The sequence below is a fragment of the Phascolarctos cinereus genome, unplaced genomic scaffold, assembly GCF_003287225.1.
Source record: "Phascolarctos cinereus isolate Bilbo 61053 unplaced genomic scaffold, phaCin_HiC Scaffold_4;HRSCAF=312, whole genome shotgun sequence".
Taxonomy (NCBI): Eukaryota; Metazoa; Chordata; class Mammalia; order Diprotodontia; family Phascolarctidae; genus Phascolarctos; species Phascolarctos cinereus.
Genome location: NW_027555847.1, coordinates 158,782,039 through 158,799,500, shown reverse-complemented (window position 1 = coordinate 158,799,500; position 17,462 = coordinate 158,782,039). Strand labels below are relative to the sequence as shown.

General features: G+C 39.4%; 1 protein-coding gene across 1 annotated transcript in view; it reads left to right on the top strand.

Annotated features, from left to right (window-relative positions):
• FAM221B (family with sequence similarity 221 member B) overlaps positions 1–8,528 on the top strand; it is a 47,222-nt gene extending 38,694 nt beyond the window's left edge. Inside the window, exons 3-5 of the mRNA XM_078152725.1 lie at positions 4,018–4,128; positions 4,309–4,506; positions 5,205–8,528. Of these exons, the coding sequence (XP_078008851.1) occupies positions 4,018–4,128; positions 4,309–4,506; positions 5,205–5,362 (467 nt within the window). The 3' untranslated portion in view covers positions 5,363–8,528. The remainder of the gene's footprint in view (positions 1–4,017; positions 4,129–4,308; positions 4,507–5,204) is intronic.
• The last annotated feature ends 8,934 nt before the right edge of the window (positions 8,529–17,462 follow it).

Genomic DNA, 17,462 nt, shown 5'->3' with positions numbered 1-17,462 from the left:
GTCTACACAGTCATATATACATACAGTTTGGGTTAGGCAAGGCAGTCAATGATCTCTGCTTCATCATTTCTGGCTAGATCTGCATGTCATACAGACCGTCATTTTAATATCATTATAGGTGACTCTCTTGCCTTCTAGAAGGAAGTCTGGCACTTCAGCCACCTCATTGTTGTTGGAGTGGTTCATATTCTTTTTGCAATTCCATTTCTCCTGCTGGTTCTGCTTTCTCTTCCCTCTGCCACACTCTTTCTTTTTTTTTTTTAGGCTATCCATGTACAATCATATTAAACATATTTCCACATTAGTCATGTTGTGAGAGAAGAATCAGAACAAAAGGGGGAAACCATGAGAGAGGAAAAAAAGAACATGTGCTTTGATCTGCATTCAGACTCCATAGTTCTTTCTCTGGATGCAGATAGCATTTTCCATCATGAGTCTTTTGAAATTGTCTTAGATCATTTTATTGCTGAGAGAAGTTAAGTCTATTAAAGCTGGTCATTGCACAATGGTCCTGTTACTGTATACAATATTCTCCTGGTTCTGCTCACTTCACTCAACATCAATTCATCTAAGTTTTTCCAGGCTTTTCTGAAATCTGCCTAATCATCATTTCTTATAGCATGAGCTACATTTAGTGTTCTAAATTCTGTACATTCATATACCACAACCTGTCCAACCATTCGCAATTGATGGGCATCCCCTCAATTTCCAATTCTTTGCCACCACAAAAAGAGCTGCATGTAGGTCCTTTTCCCTTTTTTTATATCTCTTTGGAATACAGACCTAGTAATGGTATTACTGGATCAAAGGGTATGCAGAGTTTTGTAACCCTTTGGGCATGCCACACTCTCTTGATTATTCCATCTCTTAAAAGAGAGATATTCTTCAGACTGCCAAAGTCCTTCCAATCCCCCTCTACTCAGTCCAAAGCTACTCTTCTTTGACCTTAATATCTCTGTCTATCTACCCTTATTTCTCACCTTAAGCATTATTAAGATCCTCCCTTCTTTTGGTTCTGGGACCCCTGGTGAACTCATAATCTAGAGAACTTTCAATCATTGCTTAAGTATTCTCCAAACTTCTGTGATCATCTTTGATGGTTTTCTTTCAGCAATCTTCCAAAACTTCTTGGTATTCAGGGGGCCCTTTCCCTATCTCTCTTGACAAAGTCACTTCCATATAACTTTCACAGGCCTATCTTTGAATAACCTTAGTCATAGCCACTTGTACCTCTGCACCTGTTATAGCCTTAGCATATTTCTCAGCTCACTGTAGCAACTGGTTAATTGGAGGTCTACTCCCCTCCCCTAAAAGTATTTTCCCATGAGTAGAGCTCAGTCTACCCTCCTTAAGTCCCAGTTTTACTACTCTGAATTACGGTTTCAGGTCTCTGTGCAAGCCATTAAGCATACATCTAGCAAGGTCCCAGACAATTCAGAAACCTCTTTACATCTTGGATTCAATATGAGACAGGTTGGGGGAATCAGTTAAACAACTCATGGCTCCTAGCCCCCATACAACACAACTATTACCAAACCATATAAGACACATCTAACTCCAACAACATTGAATTAAGACTTGAAAGAAACGTAAAGAATAAAAAACAAGCCAAGTAGTAGAGTCTACTCTGCCTTTTATACAGTTGGGTTCAGTCTCCTACAACCACTCAAATGGGGACACATGGGAAAAAACATCCTACAGAAAGAGTGGGGAAATTGTCAACTAGTCCCCCTCACCTCTTAGCGTATCTCAGCGACTAGCAACCTCTCAGGATAGGCTATAGATCTCTGAAACCTCTTGGCTAGGCTCTGGAAGTATTATGATCTACTAAGACTCCTTCCCATCTCTACTCACTCCCATGACTCAGTCTCTCTTCCCTTATTGCTGTTTCTGGGTTTGGCTCTCTGCTTACAGCTCTTCAGAAGCACCCTAATCCCCATTCTCAGTCACCTCTCTAGTTGTCTACTCCTTTCCATATACCTCCTCTTCCTTTTTTTCTTTAGGTGTGAGCATCTGAAAAGCTTTTATGCTGGAATAACCTCCTAGGATTCTGACATCCTGCAGTTTCTCTACTGAACATCTCCCTTGGCTCTTAACTCTGAGCAATTGAAAGCATCCCGGAAAGCTTCCACTAAGGACAAAAGCTACCCCTGTCCCACATTTTAGATCCTCTCTACTTATAATCAGATTGTTGGGACAAAGGATTTCCTGTCAGTAAGAATCCTCAGAGATACTTCTCTGTCCCAGGGTGACTACTTTTTCATGATTGTTCTTTCGTGTGGGCCCCAGGGATTTACCACCTGCTCCCTTCTGGTTGCTACTAACTAATCATTGCTTCTGACTAGGGAGGATTTCACTCCTTCCTCCCCCATCCCACCCCCAACAGCATGGAAACAAAATCTCTTAACTCCTCTGCTCTTCTGACCCTGAAGCAAACACACAAAGGTTTGGTTCCAGGTTTTAAGAGTCTTTATTAGCAGTAAGTACAGTGAAACAGACCGTGAACAAAAATAATAAGGATGAGGAAACATATAGCTATCTTAAGTTTGACAATTAAAAGTATTCCTGATGTTCAGTGGATAAATATTGACTCCACTGATTATTTTTTAATTCACCTCTTTGTCTTCAGAGCCAGTCCTGACAAACCCCTCAATTCTTTTATTCCTGGGGCTAACACCATTTGATCCAGGGGCTCCTGGACCTCACTTCCTTTTTTTCTAAAGGCCCTTTTCATGGTTCTGCTATGTTTCTCTCATAAATCTCCAGTGGTTTCCTATTGCATCTCACATAAAATACAAGCTGCTCACCCTAGTATTTAAAGCCCTATATAATCTGGCTCTGCCTGCCTTTCAGATTTGTTGCACATTACTCATCTTTACTCACATTCTATTCCAACTAAATTGGCCTGCCCACCAAAACTCAGCTTTCCATCCTTTACACAGGCCTGGAGTGCGTTCTCTCTGGGCTCTGCTGAATAGAATTTTTAACTTCATTCAAGATTTAGGTCAGGTTTCATTTCTTCTATGAAGCCTTTACTGACCCCCCTAATTATTTGTGCTCTTCCTCCTCAGATTATCTTGTAGTTATTTATCTCTTTGCATGTTCTACCCCCCAGCCTAATGTAAGCTTTCATGGCCTTGCACACAGTGAGAGCTTAATAAATATTGAATGAACTTGGGAAAAAGAAGCAACCCCTTCCCAAGATGATATTCGTATCAACAGTGGTTCTTTGGGTACACGAAGGTCTCAAATGAGATTCTTTTGTGTCTCATTGAATCACAGGATGTAAAACTGAAAGATACCAGCTAGTCCAAAATCCTCATTTTATAAGTGAGAAAAGTGAGACCTAGAAAACTGAAGCGACTTGGCCAAAGGCACACAGCTAGTTAGTAGTATGTGCAGAACACGAGACTGTTTATTTCTATCTCCCTTTCATAAACTGAGAAGGTTGGATAAGATAGTCTCTAAGGTCCCTACAGCTCTGACATTCTAAAATTCTATTATCCTCCAACTTTGATTAGAAAAATCCACTAATAATGAAAACACTTCCAGGAGTAGGTGAGAATATTTGGGGACAATGGAAAATTCTTGAGGATAAGTAAGGTACCTAGAGGACAGATGAGGCTGGCTGGGGAATGTTCATAGATTTCATATAATACAGAGCTAGAAGGCACCTTAATGGTCATCTTATCCAACTCCCTCATTTTACAGATGAAGAAACTGAGGTCAAGAGAAATTTAATGACTTGACCAAGCTCATGTAGGTATTAAGTGGCAAAATGGTCATTTGAAGCCAGGAACCTTAACTCTCAGTCACTTGTTCCACTGAATCATAATATTATGTTACCTGCAAAAGAAAGGTATCAGCCCTGAAGGTATCCCTGAGCCAGTGAATGGGTAGGAATGTGTGATGAGATGAAGGAGATGCGGTATTCCAGACTTAGGTCAGTTGGTCAACCTAACTTACCCCTATTTTGTGTAGCATGACCCCTTCTTTTTTTAACCCTCTGCTCCTCAGGTCTTTACATCGGTTGGCGCTGCCCTCATTACCTATGGGACTGCTACCGTATTGGGAATGAGTCAAAGTGCTTTTGTGGACACCTGCTGGCCCAGCACCGGATCATCTCAGGTACGGAAGAGAAAGGTAGAAGCGGAACAGCAGAAGAATTATCTCACCGACAGAGAGCAGAGGGCAACCACATCCTCCCAGTTTTACAGCAGGAAGATCTCAGGCACTGGGGAGTGGACTAGATCCTGTCAGTTATAGGAGGGATGGATCCCTTCCCACCCACCAATTTTCCCCGTCCAGATATATCTGTTCCCTGTACCAAGACTGCATGCCGGTGTCAAATGTTCTGCTTCATCCCATCGCGGCCAGAAGAAGTAGGAGAGTTCTGGCTTCAGAAACGATCTGGTTTTAACCCCAAAGCTTGGAGGGCCCTTTGTCGCTGCAAACACAACCACGAGGAGCACCTTGCCACAGGGTCCCACGCCTGTCGACATCGCGGTACCCCTCCCCTGGGAATGGGTGATGGGAAATGCTAATGGGGAGATGTAGGGACTAATTGATTAGGGGAAATAGGATGGTGAAAAGGGAATGGATATGGAACATGGGCTACTCGGTGAATTAACTTGGGGAGTGAAAGCAAACAAGTGTATTGTTAGTGGTTCTTTGGGTGACCAAAGGACTCTAATGAGATTTATTTGCCTAGGATGATGGAAAAAGGAGTGGGATTGGGGAAGCCCCTTAAAGGAGGAAGCCCTCCTCCCAGTGAATCTTTGAGTTGCACAAAGGATTGAAATTTATTTGCAACTCATCTTGTTTCACACTCAAAAAAATGTCATTTTAGGGATGGAAATAGGGGATGGGGATGGCATTGGTAAAGGGGGCAAAATCAGAAGATGAAGGAGACTGGAGATAATGGGAATATGATGAGAGATTGGGAATAATATGGGCATGGCAATGAAGGTTAGTAAGAGACATCAGGGTTCAGAATAGGATTGGAATGAAAGTGGAGATAGGGATAAAGTTAAAAATGAGGATGGTGACAGGAATGAGAATTTAGGGATAGATGCATTATGAATATGTGTGAAATGGAGGAAGACGGAGAGATATAAGTTGGAGGGGAAACCAAGACTGGGGAATGCCTTCTTTGCCTCTATGTTCTCTGCTGCTGCTGCCTCCTTCCCTCTGCCCTCTCACAGGCTGCCAGTGCAACTTCTTCCAGTCCAACTTCCTTTGTGCTGCATGTGACCGACGATGGGAAGAACATGAAACCTTCTTTGAGTCAGAGGAGACCAGGAGGCAGGGAGGGAGACCAATTGGTGAGAAGAGCCGTTCAGCAAAGGGCGCTGTACAGTAAGGGGGAACATATGGAGAGTGGAGCAATATGGTGAGGGAGATTGTGTGCTAAGGCGGGGCATGGTGAGGGAGGCCTCTGGAGAATGGGTAGCTGCATGGTGAGTAGGATTGTATGTTGAGTGAAGCCACATGGTAAAACCATGATAAGTCATACTATATGGTGAAGGGGATCACAGTGGATAACCCAGGTAGTAAAGTGCTGTGGCACCCAGAACCATCCCTCCTGGGTCTCCTGCCTCCCTGTCTTCCCATTCTGCCTGCCTTCCCTAGGTTCTGGAGTTGACTGGGTTGCTGCCATCACTATACACGTTTCCTATGAGGTTTAGAGAACTATGTCCCCAGCCCCTTTAGTTTCAACCAAGACCAGGCTAGTTTATAGAAAGGAACTTTTTTTACTCAAAAATTAAAGGAAAAGAGACAAAACAAACAAAATTAACACATTGGCATAAAAAAGGAGATGAGGATTTTTTTTAATCCAAACTTAACTAAAGTCTAAACAAAGTCGGTTGGTTTGGCTGACCCAGCTCATGGGGCAACAAGTCATTGGTTCTTTTCCTTTACTTCAACTCCTGACCCAATTCCTTCCATCCTCATAATTAGATGGAAAGAACCAGGTGCTTCCTCCAGTTGTTTCCCATCTCCTCAGACAAAGGGAAGAGCAGGAGGGGGGAAACCATGGCTCAAATTTAGGTTAGCAGATTAGACCAATTCCCCAGATTCTCCTTCAGAGATCCCCAAGGGAGGAGTCCCTTAATTGTGTTCTTATAGAATATAATATGTTAAATAGACATTAAAATTGGATATGCATATTAAATCCCAACAAAGCAAGATGAGCATTCCCCTTACAAGGCCAGATGGAAAGACAGCTCTACTAGGGTGGTGAGGGAGGCCATGTGGAGAGGGAAGCCATATGTCAAGGAAGGTGGTATAGTAAGGTAGGCCATATAATGAGGCTGGCTATACAGAATGCTGAGAGTCATATGGAAGAGGAGTCAAATGGTAAGAAAGGCCATATGGTGAGAAATACCATTTGGAAAGGAGGGCCATACAGTGAAGGGGGCCATATGGTGAGGGAGGGTCATATGGTGAGGGGTTTCCCAATCTCCATAACCCACCCATCCCCCCGACTTCCTTTTAATGTATCTGTCCCAATTTCCCACCTCTTCCCCCAAATCCTTTTCTTTACATCCATTCCCCTAGGATCACTCTCCCTGGGTCTAGGACCAGCTCTTATATAATGGTTCCCCATACCTCCCAGACCATCCCCCCACTAACCATTTTCCATGCTCATCCCATCTACTGTCACTCGCTTCTCACAGCCACCTTTTGCTGAGATGCCTGCCATTCGAGATATCATCCTCCCTGCCTCGGAATTTGAGGCCCTTGTGCAGCAGAGCCCCCCATGACCTTCTGGGCTCCCTGGACCTTCTGGTCCCAGCCCCAGCAAGCCCTTCTGACCCTCAGCCCTCATCTACTCTGCTCTTCCCTCCCCAGGGACATGCAGTATTTCACCTGGCATAGGAACATGTGAGCTGGGCCACAACGCCAGGAAATAAAGATATGTCCATAGTATGAGGACATGGATGAGCATAGATGTGTGTGAGCATGCCAGTACATGTCTGAACTTTTGTGAACCTATGTACGAATTCATGTGAATGCATATACATGTGTAGGAGTATGTTCTGCATATGGAGGTGTATATGTGTGTGTGTGTGTGTGCAGTGCATTGTACATATGTGAGCATATGCATGTGTATGTCTTCATGTGTATTTCAGCACAGAAGAATGCACACAGATATGGCTATGATCCAATACTGGTCTGAATATAGTTGTGTAAGAGAGAGAGTCCCACCATATAGTTATGGGGTCCCAAAAGTCTTAGTGCAGTTTTAAGCTTTAAAAGCTTAAAACTACACTAAGACTTTTGGAACATCTTGTACCAAATCTTACTCTTAAATTTTTATCTCTTTGAAAAGAAAAAAATATAAAGGTAAACACTGCTAGCATCAACAATAGACCTCTCTTGGGATTTAAATTAGCCAGCCTAGATTTGGATCAATAACCCATACACGCAAGAGCATGTGTTCACATCAGTTTAGTAGGTGGTTCTAGGGACAAGAGTCCAAAATTCTAGAGAAAGGGAAGGAAGCTGAGGTGAGGACGACGGCCAGAGTATAGGATGCAGGATTTGGGAATACTGCCTGAGAAGTAAAAGTGACTTGAGTGTAAGGGAATTGCTAGCAGGTGGAGGCTGAGAGATTCAGTGCAGTCCCCTCGCTACTGGGTCCCAAAGTCCCTTCCCCACATGTTGTCATTGTGGTGAGCTAGACCCATACTCAGCTAGCACAAGTGATGAGGAGACATAGTTGGATCCAACCTAGAGCCATCTTTTTTGCCAAGTACCAATTGCCTATGCCTACAAAAGAGTACTCAATGGGAAATGAGCATCCATGAGTCTATGTGTCCATGTCAGGTGGGTATGAATATACATCTGCAAACTGGATAGTCTTATGAGTAGGTAGCTCCCTCCCTTGTACAGTTTCAGGGATTCTAAAAGGCCCCATCTCCCAAAACCAATCTCCCTTCCTCATATACTGATGATGCCCAAAATCTCACTGTTAAAGCTTCGTTCCTGAACTTGAGCCTTTACCCCTCTCTGTTAGTGTAAAAATGGCTATGCATTGAGGGGAAGGAGAGGGGAGAGCCCAAGGCCTCATCAGTCACTAGCCCTAGTCTGAAGGAAATAATCAGATTCTCCCTGGATAAAAGCAAAAGGAGCAGGAAGGCCCTGAATTTTCTGTCCAGAAGACCCACCAGGTGTGCCAGCCCAAGATCACAGCCACTGTTATAATGCTAGACATAAGTGGTACATAGGAATTCTAGGTTACAGTTCAATTCAATGAATATTTATTAAGAGCCTATGCAAGGAGAATACTGTACACAGTAACATCAACATTATTCGATGATAAACTTTGATAGACTTAGCTCTTCTCAGCAATGCAATGATCTAAGACAATTCCAAAAGGCTTGTGATAGAAAATGCTATCCACATCCAGAGAAAGAACTATGGAGTCTGAACGCAGATGGAAGCATACTGTTTTCTTTTTTGTTTGTTTCATTTTTTCTTTCTCATGATTTTTCCCTTTTGTTCTGATTCTTCTTTCTTAATATGGCTAATGTGGAAATACATTTAATATGATTGTACATGTATAGCCTGTATATCAGATTGCTTGCTGTCTTTGGGCAGGGTAAGAGGAGGGAGGGAGAAAAAAATTTTGGAACTCAAAATCTTACAAAAGTGAAAAGTGAAAACTATCTTCGCATGTAATTGGAACAAATAAAATACTATTAAGTGGAGGGTGGGGTGGGGGGAGCCTACTGAAAACTAGACATTGTGTCTGGGCACTAGAGATACATAGACAAATAGTGTCTGTTTTCAAGGAGATTATATTCTCTTGGAAGGAAATAATATGTGCATAGAAAATTGAATATAAGATATAGAGAGAGAGCTTATATGCATAGCTATATTTACATATTGAGATAGATATGTAAATATGTGCATATACATACATGTATATATACATATATATATACATATATATACATATATACATATATACATATATACATATATATACATGTATACATATATATACATATATATATACATATATATATATATATATATCAGTTTTCAGGGACATCAGCAACTTGGGGTAATCAAGACAACTTCCTGTAGTATATATCACTTAAGCTGAGTTTTGAAGGAAGCTGGGGGTTCTATGAGATGGAGGTGAGAAGGAGATGCATTCTATACGTGAAGAACAGTGCTGTGGAAAGGCACAGAGTTAGGAGATGGGATGTCATGAATAGAGAACAAGTAGAACAATTTACCTGGAATGAAAAGCATGTAAAGCATAATATTTTCAAAGATAACAGAAAGGAAAAATGACAATTGTTGAATGAGCTGTGGTAAGGACAGCCACACTAATGAATGTTGGTGGCACTATGGAGTGGTCCAACCATTCTGGAAAGCATTTTGGAGCTATACTCTAAAAATCATTAAGCTATGATTTTTAATGCAGCAATAAAGATCAAAGAGAGAAAAGGGATCCATAAGAACAAAAAAAAAAGATGTAGCAAAGATTGTAGCAAAGAACAAGGTGTAGTACCCATCGATTAGAGAATGGCTAAGTAAATTATAAGGCAGCTAGGTGGCGCAGTGGATAGCGCACCAGGTGTGGAGTCAGGAAGAGATGAGTTCAAAAACAGACTCAGACATTTACTAGCTTTGTGACCCTGGGCAAGTCACTTAATTTTGTTTGCCCCAGTTTCCTCATTAGCAAAATGAGCTGGAGAAAGAAATGAAAAACTACTCCAGTATCTTTGCAAAAAAAAAAACCCAAATGGGGTCACAAAGAGTGGGACATAACAATAACAAATAAAATTATGGTATATAAATGCAATGGAATATTACTGTGGCACAAAAAAATTGTGAAAGGGAGAAATTCAGAGAAATCTAGGACATGCATGAAATAATGCAGAGTGAAAAGGGCAGACAAGAGAACAATTTGTATGATAACTGTAATGTAGTAAAGAAAAACAATTGTGAAGGACTTGATCAGTCCAATGACCAATTATAACTCCAGAAGACTGATGATAAATTATGTTTGCCCCCTCTTTGCAGAGAGGTAACGGACTAGGGGTAAAGAAAAAGGCATTTTCAGACATTGACATCATCATCGTAGTATTTTATAGTACCTACTAATGCACTAGGAACTGTGTTTAGTACTTTACAAATATTATTTCATTTGATTCTCACAACACTGCAAGGTGGGTGCTATTATTATCCCCATTTTACAGATGAGGAAACTGAGGCAAAGAGATTAAGTGACTTGCCAAAAGTCACAGAGCTAGATTTGAACTCATCTTCCTGACTCCAGGCCCACCAGCATGCCACCCAGACAATGTGTGGGATTGTTTTGCATGACGATACTTAAAAGGTGACACAGGTAACTTTTAATTATACGTTTCTTTTAGCCAAAATGGCCACCTGAATTGGTGGCAAGCCGCCTAGCCCCCGCATACCAATTCCAACACAACCCTGAAGTTTTTCAGACCAAACAATGATTAAGAAATTCATTGAGAATTTCTTCCATCCCAGAACTATACAAAAAAATTAGCTAGCAGCCCACAAGCTAAAGGGCCCTCATCTACCCAGCACAACCAGAGACTGGATACCTGTAGCCTGAAAGGCCCTGTTCCAAGGGTAGTAAGAGTGGAGAGTTCCCCTCAAACCCCAGGGAAGCAGCAGCAAACAACCAGCACAGTGCTATCCAGTGGAGGCTGCAGAGCTCAGAACAGGACAGGACAGGACAGCAACAGTAGCTCTGAGGGCCCTAGCATTAAGTCCTGAGATGCTAAGTGTCCTGAGGATCCAGGGCTCTCAATCTCAAAAATTTAGGGAGATCAAACCCTGGGAAGCAGAGGTCAGAATAAGAATCCAAGGGACCAAGCTGGGTTGAGCACCCCACTCAAAGGTGCAGCAAGGAGTAAAGCCTGGCCTTAGCACAAAGGTCCAGTTCAGGAACAAAGACTGAAGAAATTAAGTTAGAAAAAAATCTAGTTTCAAAAATTATTGCAAACATAACTGCATAACAACTGCCAGCAGAGATTCAAAGGGAAATTAAATGTTCTTTCAAGGACTAGCTGAATACTTAGAAGAAGTGAAGCAAATAGATTTTTTTAATGAAATAAAAGCTCTTGAGAAAAAAAAATTGAAAGGAGAATAAGTAGCTTAGAAGTGAATATGGTGGGGCAACTAGGTGGCACTGACCCTGGAGTCAGAAGGACCTGAGTTCAAATCTGGCCTCCGACACTTGACACTCACTAACTGTGTGACACTGGGCAAGTCACTTAACCCCGTTGCCCAGGCAAAAAAGAAAGAAAGAAAGAAAGAAAGAAAGAAAGAAAGAAAGAAAGAAAGAAAGAAAGAAAGAAAAAGAAAAGAAATGGAATCCCTGAAAATTAGAATAAACAAACAAAAAAAGACTCTATGAAACAAATATTTGAACAAAATCAAAAACTTGAAAAAATAAAATGTAAAAAATCAGATATCAAACAAGAAAAATTGACCTGGAAAACAGGTCAAGGAGTAATAATTTAAAAATCATTGGACTTCCTAAAAGCTATGAATTGTTAAAAGCCTGGAAACTATAATTTCAAAAAAAACCAAAAATGAAATCTGCCCATAACTATTAAAAACAAAGGCAAAGTAGAAATATTACAAATTCACCAGTAACCTCTTAAAAGGAGACCCAAATGGAAAAGTCCTAAGAATATCATAGCCAAAATCCAGAGCTTCAACATCAAAGAAAAAATTCTGCAATAATATGGCGGATTACAATATGGGACCCCAGCTGAACTCTCCCAACGTTCCCCTCTAAACAACTTTAAAATAATACCTCTGGTCAAATTTTAGAGCAGCAGAGCCAACAAAAGGTCAGAGAGAGACATTTTTCCAGACTAAGACAACTTAGGAGTTTTACAAAAGAGGTCTATTGCACCAAGATGGGCAATTCAGCAAGAGTCAAAAGAATGAAAAAATAGAAGAAAATGTGAAATGTCTTATTCAAAAAACAACTGACCTGGAAAATAGATCAAGCAGAGATAATTTAAGAATTATTGGACTACCTGAAAGCCATGATCAAAAAAAAAAGAGCCTAGACATAATCTTTCAAGAAATTATCATGGAAAACTGCCCTGATAGCTTAGAGCCAGAAGGTAAAATAGAAATGGAAAGAATCCACTGCACCTCCTGAAAGAAATCCCAAAATGAAAACTCCCAGGAATATTATGGCCAAATTCCAGAGCTCCCAGGTCAAGGAGAGAGTATTGCAAGAAGCCAGAAAGAAATAATTCAAATATCAGTCTACCACAGTCAGGATCACACAAGATTCAGCAGCTTTCCATATTAAAGGAACAGAGGTCCTGGAATCACCTACCTAGCAAAACTAAGACAAAAATAGATATTTAATGAAATAGAGAACTTCCAAGCATTCTTGATTTTAAAAAAAAACAACTTAATAGAAACTATGACATTCAAACAGAAGAGTCAAGAGAAGCACAAAAAGGCAAAAATGAAAGAGTAATCATAAGGGACTCAAAACTAAGCTGATTTTATTCCTATTTTTGTGGAAAGATGACACAAGAAACTACTAAGAACTTTATCATTATTAGGGCACTTAGAAGGAGTCTACATAAACAGAGGGTCTGAGTTAAATATATTGGGATGATCTCCAAAAAATAAATATATGGGTGAGAAAGAGGGATGCACTGGGAGAAGGGGGGAAAGAAGAGGTAGAATGGGGAAATTTTTTTCTCACATAAAAGAGACACAGGGGACAGCTAGGTGGCACAATGGATAGAGCACCGGCCCTGAAGTCAGGAGGACCTGAGTTCAAATACGGCCTCAGACCAAACACTTGACACTTACTAGCTGTCACTGGGCAAGTCACTTAACCCCAATTGCCTAAAAAAAAGGAAAAAAAAAGAGGCACACAAGGAAGAGCTTTTATACTAGAGGGAGAAATGGGGGGGAGAGTTGGTGGGCAATGCTTGAATCTCACTCTCATCAGAAATGGTTCATCAGAAATGGTTAAAAGAAGGAAGAATAGGGGCAGCTAGGTGGCACAGTGGATAGAGCACCAGCCCTGAAGTCAGGAGGACCTGATTTCAAATCCGGCCTCAGACCAAACACTTGACACTTTCTAGCTGTGTGACCCTGGACAAGTCATTTAACCCCAATTGCCTAAAAAAAAAAAAAAAGAGGGAAGAATATATGTACACATACAGATGGGCATGGAAATATATCTTACCCAATAGGGAAATAAAAGGAAAAGGGGGATATAAGATATGGGGGGAAGGGAATGATAGAAGGGAGGGCAGATTAAAGGATGCAGATTGAGTGGTTAGAAGTAAAATAGACTTTTGAAAAGGGACAGGATAAAAAGAGAAAAGAATAAATGGAAGAAAATAGGATGGAGGGAAATATATAGTAATCATAACTGTGAATGTGAATGGGAGAGCCAACCCATTAAAATGGAAGCAGATAACAGAATGGATTAGAAACTGGAATTCAACAATATGTTGTGTACATGAGACACTTGAAACAGAAAGACATACACAGAGTTAAAATAAATGTCTGGAACAGAACATATTATGCTTCAGCTGAAGTGAAGGCAGGGGTAGCAATGATCTCAGATAAAGCAAAAGCTTTTGCTTTTTTAGACCCAATTAAAAGAGATAAGTGGGGAAATTATACTTTGCTAAAAATGTACCATAGACAATGAAGTAATATCAAAAACTTTTACAGCAAATTTCTCTGATAAAGGCCTTATTTCTCAAATATATAGGGAGCTAGGTCAAGTTCATAAAAATAAGATCTGTTCTCTAATTGATAAATGGTCAAAGCATATGAAAGGCAGTTTTCTGAAGAAGAAATCAAAGCTATCTATAATCACATGAAAAAATGGTCTAAATCACTATTGATTAAAAGAAAAGTGAATTGAAACAGCTCTGAGGTACCATCTCACACCTATCAGAAATGACAAATGCTACAGAGGTAAAAATAGGTACATTAATGAACTGTGGGTGAAGTAGTAAACTGATCCAACCTTTCTGGAGGACAATCTGGAGCGAGCCCAAAGGGTTATAAAACTGTGCCTGCCCTTTGATCCTGTAATATCACTACTGGGTCTGTACGCCCAAAAAGATCAAAGGAAAAGGAAAAGGACCTATATATACAAAAATATTTATAGCAACTGTTTCTGTGGTGGCAAAGAATTGAACATTGAGAGGATGCTTATCAATTGGGGAATTACTCAACAAGCTGTGGTATATGATTGTGATGAAGTACTGTTGTGCTATAAGAAATGATGAGGGGGTGGTTTCAGAAAAAAAAAAACCATAGCAAGACCTGTATGAACTGATGCAAACTGAAGTGAGGAGAACTGGGAGATTACTGTGCACAGTAACAGCAATGTTGTCATGATGACCAATTTTGAAAGACTTGGCTACTCTGATCAATACAATGATCCAAGACAATTCCAAAAGACTCATGATGAAAAAATGCTATCTACCTCCAGAGGGAGAACCAATGAACCCTAAGTACAAATTGAAGTATAATTTTTCTGGCTTTTTTTTTTTGCTTTTTTTTGTCATATGTCTAATATGGAAATATGTTTCACACAATTTCACATGTATAATTGATACCATATTGTTTGCCATCTTAGTTGGAGCAGGGGAAGGTGAGACAGAAGGAAAGAATCTGGAACTCAAAATTTAAAAAGAAAAAAATGCTTGAAAATTAATAGATAATAAATTAGAAAAAGAAAAATTCCTGCAAGCACCCAGAAAGAGCTCAAATAACAGGAAACTATACTCAAGATCACACGAAATTAGACAACTTCTAATATAAGTGAGAGATATCAGAATAAAATATTCCAAAAGATAAAAGATATAAACTTTTATTCCCCAAGAGATAAGTGGTCAAAGGATATAAATCCAAACGATCAACAACTATATGAAAAAAATGCTCTGACTCACTAACAATTAAAGATATTCAGTTTCAAACAATTGTGGGGTTTAATCTCACGTATGAGACAAAAACTCAAGAAGAAAATAATTGGTAGAGCTATATGAAAATATACAAACATGGAAAAAAGGGTGCAGGGAGTGGACATCAGATGAACTTCACTCTTCTTTGAAATGTACAAAGAAAGGTGGAAAGTATACACCACTTTGTGTAGAAATGCATCAAACCACAGGGAAACAAGTGAGGATGTAGAGGAAGGGCAGGTTTAAGAAGGAAGATGATTCTAGAGAGGCAATAGTCACAATTTTCTTATCCTAAAGGGAGGATTAAAAAAAGAAGGGGAAAAAAATAACTAGAGTATAAGGGGATGCCTTAGATCACCTCTTAGAAATTAGGGAATAAATAAACAAATTGTGATATATGAATGTAATGGAATATTTTTGAGCCATAAGCAATGACGAAAAAGGTAATTTCAGAGAATCCTGAGCAGTATGAACTGAGAGAGAGTGAAACAAGCAGAAAAAAGAACAATTTGTACAAGGACAACATTGAAAAAGAAAAACAACTTTGAAAGACTTAAGAACTCTGAGGATTCAAAAAGGAAGGGGGGAAAAAATAACTAGAGTCTAAGGGCATGCCTTAGATCACCTCTTAGAAATTAGGGAATAGATAAACAAATTGTGGTATGTGAATGTAATGAAATATTATTTAGCCATAAGCAATGATGAAAGAGGTAATTTCAGAGAATCCTGAGCAGTATGAACTAACACAGCGTGAAGTGAGTGGAAAAAAAGAACAATTTGTACAAGGACAACATTGAAAAAGAAGAACAACTTGGAAAGAATTAAGAACTCTGATTAAAGAAATGACCAACTGTGCCTCCAAAGCACCTGTGATGAAGCATTCTACCCAGCTCTTGACAGAGGTAGACAGAGACCTTCTTCCTGGTTAATTGTTGGGGTAGTAAGAGGGAGTTATCAATAGTGATGCCAAAAGAGTGCCATTATAACATTTTTTTCCAAATGCACAGAAGATAAGGGAAGTTAACAAAGAAACACAGATAAGCAGGACAGTTTCAAAAGTAGCATGTAGAATTTATCATATTCTTTTTTTTTTAATCAGGCAGTATGAAATGGAGACTTCATGGTTTCACATAGAATTCTCTTTTTGTGTTCTGCTATGTGTATGAAAATGCTGTTTTTGGGTTGAGTTCACAATTTAAAATATTTTTAAATTTGAATTATGCAAAAAAAAAAACCTTGAGCTGTATGGAATGGAAAAAACAAACTACACATAATGGAAGTTCCCTGTTTCATATACAATCCCTTTTTTTATTTGTTTTCTTTTTGTACAATGAATTGTCACATTTATGTTTATTCAGTACATAACCAAAAAATGAAATATATAAAGGAAAATATTGTATAATAAATCTATAAATGCTGGTACCCAGTTATAAAGGGCTTTAAATGCCAGAAGAATTGGTACTTTGTCTTGAATGCTATAATTTCTTTTTTTAAATAAATTTAGTATTTATTTTTAAAATTCATTTTTTTTAAATTTTGAGTTCTGAATTCTCCCTCTACCCCCCCACACTAATTGAGAAGACAAGCAACATAATATCAATTATACATGTGAAATCGTGCAAAACATTTCCATATTAACCATGTTGCAAAAAAAAAGGCAAAAAAAAATAGAGTGAAAAAATTATATTTCATTCTGCACTCAGAGTTCATCAGTTTTCTCTCTCTCTGGAGGTAGATAGCATTTTTCATCATTTCAGAACTGTCTTGGACTATTACATTAATCAGAGTAGCTAAGTCTTTCACAGTTGATCGTCATTATAGTATTACTCTTACTGTGTACAATGTTCTCCTCCTTCTGTTCATTTCATTTTACATCAGTTCATATAAGTCTTCCCAGGTTTTTCTGAAACTATCCTGCTCATCATTTCTTATAGCACTATAGTATTCCATCACAATCATATATCACCACTTGTTCAGCCATTCCCTAATTGATGGGCATTCCCTCAAATTTCAATTCTTTGCTACCACAAAAAAAAAAAGAGCTGCTATAAATATTTTTGTGTATATAGATCCTTTTCCTTTGATCTCTTTGGGATATAAACCTAGTAGTGGTATTGTTGGGTCAAAGGCTATGAACAGTTTTTAGCCCTTTATGTATAGTCAAAAAATGTAGACCCATTCACACATCCACCCACAATGCATTAATGTCCAATTTTTCTACATGCCATCCAGAGACGAGAGCCCAGCCACCAGAACAGTAGGGATCTTAGATATAAGGTGGTTCCCAATTCAAGCAATCTTGAAAACATGAATATGCATGTGCCTCTATTACATTGATCCGTGTGGTGAATCCAGACTCTGAGAATGATTTTAAAAGGACTTTTAAAATAAAGCTTATAGAAAGAAACAGAAGATGTTTTAGAAGGTATGCCAGTATAGAGGTTTGATCATCTTGACGAGCTTACTGGGTAGTGAGCCTTTCAG